Source organism: Bicyclus anynana, chromosome 7 (genome assembly GCF_947172395.1).
Source record: "Bicyclus anynana chromosome 7, ilBicAnyn1.1, whole genome shotgun sequence".
Classification (NCBI taxonomy): Eukaryota; Metazoa; Arthropoda; class Insecta; order Lepidoptera; family Nymphalidae; genus Bicyclus; species Bicyclus anynana.
In genome coordinates, this window is record NC_069089.1 from 3158663 (window position 1) to 3170741 (window position 12079).

At 37.8% G+C, this 12079-nt stretch overlaps 1 protein-coding gene across 2 annotated transcripts in view; it reads left to right on the forward strand.

The window, feature by feature from the left end:
* Nucleotides 1–9734, forward strand: part of LOC112058140 (neuropeptide FF receptor 1-like) — a 95512-nt gene extending 85778 nt beyond the window's left edge. Inside the window, exons 6-9 of one of the 2 annotated variants that reach the window (XM_052882576.1) lie at nucleotides 3018–3115; nucleotides 5017–5185; nucleotides 5935–6056; nucleotides 7514–9734. In XM_052882576.1, coding sequence (XP_052738536.1) covers nucleotides 3018–3115; nucleotides 5017–5185; nucleotides 5935–6056; nucleotides 7514–7684 — 560 coding nt within the window. In that variant the 3' untranslated portion in view covers nucleotides 7685–9734. The remainder of the gene's footprint in view (nucleotides 1–3017; nucleotides 3116–5016; nucleotides 5186–5934; nucleotides 6057–7513) is intronic. The other variant, XM_052882577.1, reaches the window with a different exon arrangement.
* The last annotated feature ends 2345 nt before the right edge of the window (nucleotides 9735–12079 follow it).

The window sequence follows — 12079 nt, forward strand, 5'->3', positions numbered from 1 at the left end:
AACATATTTTTCCATTACATTGCGTAGCTGTTCCATTATACACATAAATTTTACTATATAGGTTTTTGTTTTTCATTTAAATAAAATTAGAGGATACATTTTGTTGTGTAACCCGCGCTAAAGACGTTCAGTTTTAACTGCGTAGTTTTAACTGTACCGTTTTAACTAATCGAAATTTTAATAAAAACCATAAAAAAACAGTACAGTTAAAACTGACAGATACTTTAAACGGATAGTCCGTTTTTTTGCACTGAACTGAACAGCTCGACTGTTCACACAAAATTGCACGTCTATAACACGGATTACAGTAAATACGATCATTTATTAATTTCTCTTTTTTTATTAGCATTAGATTGTGGTGTTCGCTATTTAAAGTTGACGATAGGTACGGTACATAAGTCTTTCATAGTTGTATAATTAACTAGCTGACGTGAGCTGCTGAGCTGCGTGGTTTCACCCGCGTGGTTCCCGTTCCCGTAGAAATAGAAAGAAAGAAAGAAAAGTTTATTCAGAATACACATCATAGAAAGGAAAGAGAGAAAAAAAAACAATAATTAAAAAACATTGCAACTAGCATGATGTGATCCTAAAAGGGTCTCCACTCAGCATATTGCTGTGAGAGATAATATAAAACCTATAGCCTTCCTCGATATATGGGCTATCTAACACTGAAAGAATTTATTTTTCAAATCGGACCAGTAGTTCCTGAGATTAGCGTGTTCAAACAAACCAACTTTTCAGCCCTATAATATTAGTATAGATAAAAGATGAATTTATTAAAAGAGGAGGTGATGTGTGGAGAGACTTTGAATGAAAGTCTTTACATCTTCGAAGGGCGAGGGTTTTTAAATATTCGCACTAATTCGCAAGCGTCTTCTATTTTTTATAAAATATGTTAATTTCACCTTCTTTGAAGTTCTTACAGAAATTGAAAAACACTTATAATTAAACTAGGAGTAAAAAAAAACTATTAGTATGAGTATATAATGGTAAAATAAAAAAAAAAACATTTTATCAAATAAAGTTTTAATTATAGACGAAGTAAAAGCCTCTTTACGACATTTATACCGACGACGAGAGCTTTGACATGATTGGAATAGCTAATTGAGTGCGATAGGATTTTGTTGAAAAAAATATAAAATTTTTACTCATGAATTTTAATGGCAGACTTTATTTGGTGTCTGGGGAGTTAATTGGATGTCGAATACTTTGGAAATTCTAGAGTATGAATTTGATGTGATCTATTGTCATTGTATAATATTACCTAGACTATTAAGGTCGTATAGGCCAGGCGCTGTGAGGTATTGAGTGTGCATTACTCGAGAACCGTATTCTGTTTACAGTTTTGAACTCAGAAAAGCATGCAGATTACGACGAAGTATCTTACGAGTTTCTTCGTAATATGAACTAAAATCGTGCCAAGTTTCAGTGAAATTCATCCAGTAGTTTCAGAGTGATTTTAAAAAAATACTTGTTTTTAACTTTCTTGTGTGTTTTTAATAGAGCGGCTTCGTTAGAGAGTCCCAGTTCTTTCAGATTTGTACCGTAGTCAGAGATCTACCTCTTTTACCCGTGGCAAATGAAAGACAACTTTTACCACATAACTGTTATGTTTACGTACGACATCGAATAGAAAAACGACTTCAACGAAAGGGGCCACTTGGAACGCTGGTATGCGACTTCGTCAGGAAGTCCTTTCAGATCCTTCTGTACCGTAGTCAACCAAGTAATCAGAGATCTACCTCTTTTACTCGTGGCAAACGAAAGGCACTTTTTTACCACATAATTGTGAGGACTACGTACGATTCGATAGAATAGTCTTCGTCGTTCTACGTCTTCAATAAAAGGCCTTTTATTAAAGCCAAAGTTAAAAATAAAATAATACGTTTATCTCCAACGCAGTACAGTGTAGAACACTGTCGTTAGCATGCGCATGATAAAACACACTTGTCCTAAATTTATGCCCTTTAACCGCGAAAACCGAAAACCCGGAAAACTGTACGGATGTGTACGCATATTCATATGGAACTCGCATTTTGTATGGAAAAAAGTTACTGCTTTTTCGTTTGCTTCACATATGGAATGAATTTACATTTTTCTGTTTTTTTTTTTTATTTAAAATCTAGCGGACGACTGATATTTCGTGTATTATTCAGTTTTCCACTAGTCACCATTACTGGTATCAGGAAATCATTTACCTACTGGTATCAAAAGTAGCATTCCTCTTTTATTGCCCCACTGTTTCTGTGGGCAGAGCTGTTAAATAATTTAGAATTTAATTTGTGGCATTATTTAAAAATAAAGATCTTTCTTTCTTTCATATGTTCCTTAAAAAATCTCCTCAACCTTCCAGTGACAGTCTACAGCAGACAGACAGACAAAATTTTAATAAGTTTGTATTTCAGCATCGTTTAACTAAAAGCACAAAAGAAAATAGAAATATTAAAAACACTACTTCAATGGCAGGGCACATAATTCGAAGAGCCGTTGACGGTAAGACGTTGACGGTAGACGTTGGGGTCTCAAGTTGCTGAAATGGTGAACCCACACCGGAAAGCGCAGTGTTGGTTGACCTCCCACTAGGTGGACCGAAGACATCAAGCGGGTTGCAGGGAACCGCTGGATGCTGGCGGCTCACGACCGTTTTGTTTGGAAGTACATTCAAATGGCATATGTCGAGCAGTGGACGTCCATCTGCTGTTAATGATGATGATGATGACTTCAATTTCATAGTATTAGGTATTATATTATACATATAGCCATTCGCTGCCCACGAATATTTTATCGAAAAGCCCGTCTGCGTTGAAGAAGCCGACAGTCAGGGAATATGGTTTTAATCTACCGTTGTGAGCCATTTAAAAAATCTTTATATTCCTCTATCGCGCGGAGCATGATACTGTGCTCGCCTATTGCTCTTAGTTTACTTTATATTTTTTTATATGTCACGTAAGGGACACGATGGGCGACCGGTCGTCCATTTTGGAGTCAAGTGGATAGATTCGATTGATTTGTTTCAGGCTGCATCGTGGTGGTGTCGTATTCTTTGATGGGAAGAAGACTGTGCTCAGTGCTGCCGCCCTTCGACCAAACGGAGGGCAGTGCCAACAGTCAACAGGTACGAATATGCTCGATATAAAAGTTTATTTATTTATTTCTTCATCACAAGTTAGTCCTTGACTACAATTTCACCTGATGGTAAGTGATGATCTAAGATGAAATCGGGCTAACTTGTTAGGTTAGAGGACGAAATTCCTCAACCCTTTTGGTATACACAACATCGTACCGGAACGCTAAATCGCTTGGCGGTACGTCTTTGCCGGTAGGGAGGTAACTAGCCACGGCCGAAGCCTCTTACCAGCCAGACCTGGGCCAATTAAAAAAACCACAATCGGCACAGCCGGGGATCGAACAAAGTACTACTGGATATGACACGGCCCCAGCGCAGGACAGCGATCAAATCGCAATACTCCTCAGCCATGTAAGGACCTGGAAGAACATAGTTTTAGTATAGTAGTAGAACCGGGGAGCATAGTTCCCCCGGATCTTACCCGGACAAGACTGTATTGCCTCGAGGTGCGTACCCCCACCCGACTGATTTGGGAGGAGATGACCAACACGATGGCATGACAGTTTTAGACATCTGGCAAACAAGTGTAAACTGTCTCGAATGTTTAATAGTAACACCTGAGCCGGATGAGGAGTTCACAAGTTCTGCTCCTGGAATTAGGATATTTTTCTTGTAAAGTTCTTAGAGAAAATTGTGGTGATAAAGTCCTTAACACATATAATGACGGTAGACTCAAACAACAATTTAACAATTTCAATCATTATATAATTATGATCACTTACAAAATAGGGAAATAGCGAATTTCCAGATAATTACTGTTTTGTGGATGTTTGTTACTCAAACATGGTTTGGCTGACTTACTGACTGACTTTACTTTTTATCCCGATATTCCAACATGAGTGAATTTACGTGAGCGAAACCGTAGGCCACAGCTATTAGACAATAAAACACGCAATACACACAAAGGAAATCAATAAAAACACGCCATATATGCACAGGAAGGATAATATTGGCAATCATGATCTAACAATGTTTATTCGCCTGTTCAAATAAACCCCAACAAAGGGTCTTCGGAAAAATAAATGATTAGCATATAGAAAAACATTGGCCTGACTGTATGCCAAAAACAATATACCGCTATCTTTTCTATTAACATTCATACATACGTTGTTTTCCCCTAATTTATTAGCAACAACAAATTGTATAAGTATCATAAAAAACTCGTAAATAAGCGAGTAAAAACGAACGAATGTGTTTTTTGCGAACGAACAGTTTTCCGTGTTCGGACAACCGAATGCACGAAATCAATATAAAATACATTTACTAACGCACAATTTTATTACAAACAGACACTTCAAAAAATATATATGTATGTTTTGATGTGATTGTGTGTGACTGAAGATGTCATAAGAAAAACGCCCCACCATGGTTCGCTACGTTCATACTTTTGTCCGACTCGCTACGAATGACATATAATTCGTTCGTTCGTTCGTTATCAACCCATATTCGGCTCACTGCTGAGCTCGAGTCTCGTCTCAGAATGAGAGGGGTTAGGCCAATAGTCCACCACGCTGACCCAATGCGTATTGGCAGACTTGACACACGCAGAGAATTAAGAAAATTCTCTGGTATACAGGTTTCCTTAAGATGTTTTCCTTCACCGTTTGAGACACGTATCGGAGGCAGAGGTCATATCTCGTCATATAATATAGTTACACAATGTTTGAAAATTATGGTTGCGAGTAAATATTTAGTTCCTAAGCCCAGATGAAAATATTCACGGTAAAAATCACAGAACAGACAACGTTTTTAACAATAGAATTAGGATTGAGGGGGGAGGGGACTTTCTTACACCCGGGTTTGAGGAACTTCGCAAAAGTTTCCGCGCATGTATTAGCAGTCTTACAGTTACTTATCTATGGTAAAAATACTTGTGCATCTCTTTCCAGCGTCTGCGATTAGTGCGAGAGAGAAAACGAGTAGCGTGGATACTTCTCTTGCTGGCGGTTCTGTTTGCTCTCTGCTGGTTACCGTACAACATCTTGCAGCTGTTGCTAGACGTGAATGCTGTGGGAGAAGACTCTGTCGCCTTGGTTCTGCCGTATACATTGCTCTTAGGTACGTATTAATGACCTTCTTTATATCTAAAGTTATTAAAAGGTAAGATATGTTTTTTTGTTTGTTTTTCTCACCAAAGAAAAGCTCCATTATCAGCGAGTAATGTAAGCTATAGTTCATCCATGTATTTACACGGGAACGGGAACTGCGCGGGTAAACCTGCAGGGCATTTATTAGTAAGATAGTTATTGAATGACTAGCGGACCCCTCGCGGTTTCACCAGCATAGTTCATATTCCCTTTAGTTCAAGGCAGTCCGTGAGCTAGCTACCAGTAACAGTTATATTTGATATGCTAGACAGCAAAATTGCAAGTGCGTCCATTGAATATTGAGCAAGCTATTCATCATCATAATAATTATTATCAGCTTATGGTCTACTGCTGGACATAGATCTCTTGCATGGATTTCCAAAAATAACGGTCTCGAGCTGCCAGCATCCAACGGCTCCCTGCAACCCGCTGATTTCCTCAGTCCACCTAGCGGGAGGTCGACCAACACTGCGCTTTCTGGTAAGGGGTCGCCATTCCAGCACCTTGGGACCCCAACGTCTATCGGCTCTTCGAACTATGTGGCCTGCCCATTGCCACTTCAGCTTCGCGACTCGCTAAACTATGTTGGTGACTTTGGTTCAAACAATCTATTAATTCTAAGATAAAACCAGGCCAAGAAGACTTTTGCTTGCTAATTAGACATAAAAGTAACTTTTCCGTACTAGTGATATGAAAAGATCATTTTGCTCACTGTTCCAGGGCACACAAACTCAGCCATCAACCCGATCGTGTACTGCCTGATGACGCGCAACTTCCGGCGCTCACTCCGCAAGTTGCTCTGCCACGACCCTGGTAACATACACTCTAGTACTCATTTTCATGTAAGTTCTGATCAAGGGTCCCATAACTATCGACTAACTAGAGTAGTTTTCCCAACTAAACTGTAATTAGGACAAGTTTTTTTATATTAAAAACCTGCCTGGCAATATGAGTACATCACAAAGAGGCCATGGTTCGATCCCCGCCCGATGGGCTGTTGTCTCCACTCCTAGCACCAGCTTCCGTGGCGCAGTGGTATGCGCACTGGATTTACGACACGAACGTCCTGGGTTCGATTCCCAGGATTGGGGTATTCTTAATTGGTCCAGGTCTCGCTGGTGGGAGGCTTTGACCTTGGCTAGTTACCACCTTACCGACAAAGACATACCGCCAAGCGATTTAGCGTTCCGGTACGATGTCGTGTAGAAACCGAAAGGGGTGTGGATTTTCATCCTCCTAACAGCTTAGTCCGCTTCCATCTTAGATTGCATTATAACTTATCAGCAGGTGAGATTGTAGTCAAGGGCTAACTTGTAAAGAATAAAAAAAGCCGTCTTTTCTGCCTAACAGTAATAATACTTGTAAAAACAAGGCAAATATTCTTTAAAAATATCTTTATCATACATCCTAGTAGCTAAGAACTTCGTCGCTAATTATTAAATGGCCCCAACCAACCCAGTCCATCCGCTTGCCAGCTATGATTCCACAGACAGACACACATATACATTGACATACTCAGTCGAAGGTAGAAGTTTCCCTTTATGCATGATTTTCCACTTCTTTTAAACTATTTCTCTAACCTAACTTAAAGCGTGTAAACAAAAAGGGTTAAAGAGTGCAACAGGCGGGGAGCGAAACCAGGTCCTCACAATCAAAGACCAATAGTTATATTTTAATTTTTTTAATGAGATAATAATGAGTATCAATGCAGTTGATGGAATCAGGCTAACTAGGAAGAGGTATAAGTTTGTTATAACAACACACTGTTCGGAAAATTGCTTATCATAATTATTAAGGCATCTAAATAAGCTAATAAGCACCAAACATATTCATAGTAAGTTGGAGACACTCGTGGCTTTATGGCATCACAAGATTTACGCAAAGGGGCGTAATATTATAATTTACCAATTCCTCAGATTCTGTCGAAATATATTTAATAATTTAAAATTCTTTACTATTTACTACTTATTGATTATTTAAAAGCATGGTATTTAAAAGCAAAGGTGTATCATTTCCCCGAATTAATAAAAATTGGAGCTTTTTGTGCAAAGAATCAACCTGGTGATCTAACGAGGAAATGCAGCCAGTAGGTATTCTTACTAACATTCCACATGGGCATGATTGGTATATTAGGATAAGTTAGCTTAAGTTTCGTCCTTTTACTCAGTAAAAGGCAATTTTGAAAATAACCCTAATTAGTGTTTCCTTATGTTTTCCTTATGTTCCGTATGTTTTCCTTATGTTCCTTATGTTTTCCTTTTGTTTACTTGGTGTTTTTGATCAAATACTTTATCCCTAGATGCAAGGCTTACGTCAAAAGTCCAACACGTCTAGCACCCGCACCACGGTCACCTTCCGCAGCAGCAACACGCAGCGCACCTCTGCACCCAGTATCCAATATGGCCGCGTCAACAGAAACTCACTACGAGATGCACACTGGAAAGACAAAGGAAAAGCGCAGTTTATATAATCTCGTCGCCTGTATTCGTTTTTTATGTTGCATTTTGGAAATGTTTGAAAGGGAAAGTCAAGGAAAACGTTCCTGGTCATAAATCAGGACATTCTCATTAAAAGCCAGGTTAAAAGTACTCTAAACCGACAATCTTGTAACTTGTATGAAATAATTGATGAGAATGGAAGTAGCAAAACAGAAATGCAAGGATGGTAGCGATGGAATGGAAGAGCGACGTGAAAGACTAGTGGATATGACCTCTATTTTCAATTCGAAGGTTCGAATCCGTTCCGGGGCACGCATTTTAAGAAGTATATTAAGAAAAAAACATCGTGAGGAAACCTGCGTACCTGAGAATTTTCTCAATTCTGCATTGGGCCAGCGTGGTGGACTAAGGCCTTGAGAGACTCGTGGTCATTAGTGAGCCGATTATGGCTTGTTGATGTTGTTGTAGCAATGGAAGGACGTGACGTGCTTACCCCTACGGAAATTATATGTTTGTATGAATGTATTATCTAAACTTGACTTTATTACATAAATAGAAAGAGGTGTGTCGCTTTTGAATATTTAGGAGGTATAGGTAAATTCATGTAAGTGGTATTTCATATTAAGAATGTTGACGATGTTCCGGTACGATGTCGTGTAGAAACCAAAAGGGGTGTGGATTTTCATCCTCCACTTAACAAGTTAGCCCGCTTCCAACTTAGATTGCATCGTCACTTACCATCAGGTGAGATTGCAGTCAAGGGCTAACTTGTAAAGAATAAAAAAAAAAAAAAAAAAGACCATGTAACGCCATCATCTCGGAAAGGTTTGAGGCAACCTTAAATTTAAAAAATTAAGAAACGAAAAAAAAAATTATATTTAAAACGATTAACGAGGTAGCATTTCAAATAAAATGAAAATACTTAGAAAGCCTCGTAACTTTATAGTTAACATTTGAGTTAATGCAGCCTAGTGCTACCCATTGGCATATCTGTTTATCATCACACGCCAGATATCACAGGCAGGGGCTGTGCCCTAGCTCTATTTCTCTACCCATGCAGATGTAAGTGATTTGTCAGAGATGACTGCTCTTAGACTTCATAAGAGCGATGTCTTATTAGCGCGTCACGTTACGTTGCGACGTCGCAGCGTCGGCGCTGGGTCGTTTTTCATATATTTTAAATGACATACCAAACTAAAGCAATTGCATCATCGCAGTGACGTTTCAACAGAGCTAAAGCTCGATGTTGTAAAGGACAGTTTTCACTTGTTTCGGTCCATTGTTAAGACTTACTACTTTGCGCGTGCGTTTTTCTTTTGCACTGCAATGCCGGTAAGCCATGCAATGCGTTGATTCGTTGCAACCGCGCAACGTATGCACTAATGAGGCATCTCCTTTACGAGCTGCGGTCACCAGAAATAAGGATAAAAAAATCTGCTGTAAAACGATTTATTTTTGAGATTTAAAAATAATATTCCCAATGTGTATAGTAACTTATCTATATTATTAAGACTAGCTAAGTGAGAATGTTTACCAAAGAAATCAAAACAATTTTATATTGATGTTTTAAAGGAAAATCTTTGATTAATTTTATATTAAGGCACAGAATACCTACTTGTTAGTACAAAATAGATAATGTTTTTCTTTGAATTATATTTTAACCATCTAATAAGCCCTTTTTATCGTTACCCATGAAAAATAAATCAAATTATTGAGAGAAATTGTTCTATTATATTAATTGAATTTCTATTTATATATGTATACTCTATTGAAACCTATGAGATTTTATTGTAAAGTAGTTAATTAGTTATGAACTTTTATTTATTAATTCAATTATAAGTAATTGTAACTCACTTATTGTAAAAAATGTAAATATACCTATTGAATAGTATCACAATCATCAACATCTTCGTACATTTATTAAAAAAAAAATATTTACTGTTAGAATGTATAGTTAAAATTTTGGAAGCTAAATCAAATCTACAAGCGTCATCGCTGTAAAAACACCAATGAAAACATTAATGGATCTAGTCAGAACATTGTAATATCTTATTATTAAATTATTAAATAAATTTAAAATTACTTGTTTTTCTTTGCCTCTTCCCACTATATCTTACAACTAGCTGTCGCCACGCGGTTTCACCCGCGTGGTTCTCGTTCCCGTAGGAGTATGGGAATAATATATATAGGGATAAGCCTTATAGCCTTCCTCAATAAATGGGCTAACTGACACTGAAATAATTTTTTAAATTGGACCAGTAGTTCCTGAGATTAGCGCGTTCAATCAAACAAAAAAAACTCTTCAGCTTTATATATTAGTATAGAGTATAGATACCCAAATGATAATTATATTATTGTCTGTGTCATGCTCTTACATGCTCATAGATTCTATTGTTGGGAAAATATTGAAATATAAAGTAGCTAACCTATTAATACCCATGTGACAAATTTCATCAAAATCCGTTCAGCCATAATGCCAATTTCGTTCGTAACATTCCCAATGGTCCGCGCGGGCCAGGAGGGGAGGTAGCGATGCCCCGCGCGCACGATTTCACACCCGTGCAGTCCTTTCTGCTTCTCGCGCACGACCTCACACCCACGCAGTCCTCAACGTTTTTGCCAAGCTATAACAAACAAATTTTTTGTGTATTTTACTAGAGTACACTCGCAACTTCATTCGCGTGAAATCCAGCTTTTCACAAATTCCGCTGGAACTATGGATTTTTCTGGATTATAAAGTAATCTTGGCGTCAAGTCGAAGTATAATATATTTCCATTTCAAGTTTTAGCCACATATATTAGTAGTTTTTGCGTTAATTTAACAAACATCCAAACTCCATCCATTCAAGAAAAATATAATTTATATTTCGTGTTTCGTTTTGTTTACTATAATTCTCCATACTCTATACTCGCTTCCATCCATCTACCGGTGAAGAGGGGAAATTCTAGGCGAAGTATAGAAACAAACCTTTGTAAGTTCTGTAGCGATTGTGAGGTGGTTCTAGAAGAGAACAAAGTTCATTTTTAATTCGAGCCTACCGAGATTTAATTAGCGTAGCGTAAATTTTCAAAATTAGTTTATAACCCTCCCACCCACCACCTCCTAAATCGGAGGCAGAGGTCATATCCACTGGGCTATCACGGCTACAAATTATGAGGTATCAAATAAAAAAAACGCGTCAAATTGAAAACCTCCTCCTTTTTTGAAGTCGGTCAAAAATAATATCTGCAGACGTAGCCTATCGTGCTCAATTTGAGGGACCCTCAATATCTTTCCATATCAAACATTCGTGCACTCTGACCCCAGGCAGGTGAAGGACCCATAAGAATGGGTAAATACCTACGATTTTACGCCACGGCAAAGGTAAACTCAAATAAACGACAAGATAAAGGATGCCTGGAGCGGAAAATACCTACTTGAGCAGTTGATGCGAAGTTTATTGTGCTCTCATGTTTTGGTGAACGATATTTGAAAGCTAGACACCCTCTATAGAATATTTTTTAACCGACTTTAAAAAAAGGCGGTTCTCAATACATCTTTATTTCTTAACCAATTTTGAAATTTTTTTTTTGTTCGAAAGAGTGAGTTCCTGATTGGTCCCATTTATTTTTCATGAAACTCGGTTCAATAATTTTGTGTTAAAATGAAAATAACGAAATTGCCCATATTGTAGTGCTTTCGTTCATTATGCTACACACTAAAACAAAAAAATAAACTTAAAAAAAAAATAGCCGCCTTCAAAATCACAAAAATAAACTAAAAAGCAAAAAATAACGTCGTATGTGCTACCTTCTAATCAGGTTTCCTAACCTTTGAAGGCGGTGCTGTCCAATTAAAGTTTCTGTTTGTATTTTTCAAAATAACCGTGTTTTTAAGTGCATATTTATCTATACGATACTAAAACACAAACAAGCTTTTTTTTATTTTAGTTTATGTTTTTGTTAATCTTTGGAACAACACTAATTTTAATGGGACTTTCACTAAAAAATATAGGTTATCAAGCATATCAAGCAACACTAAAAAAACTAGGCACTTTTATCCCGAAAAAATCCACTCTGCGTGGTTTGTATGAACTAAATTGTGAACGAAGTTGCGGGCATGCGCTTGTGTAATAAACTTTAACTTCGAGTTTTACAATTCAATGTTTGTTAGCAACAGAATGAATGGAACAACGGCGAAGTTCGCCCACGTAGAGTTACAGCGCGTTCACACATGGTCTCCGTTTTACTGGTCCGTTTTAACACGTTCGCTGCGGTACGAGGTCAATGACCTCGTAAGTCCAACATCTTCAAAAGTTACGAGGTCGACTGACCTCGTACCACACGACATAAAGTTCTAACACGAGGTCAAAAAACCTCGTAACGCACCAGAGTAAAGTACAGAGAAATCAGTGCCGCAGCGAACGTGTTAAGGGATATAATAAGTA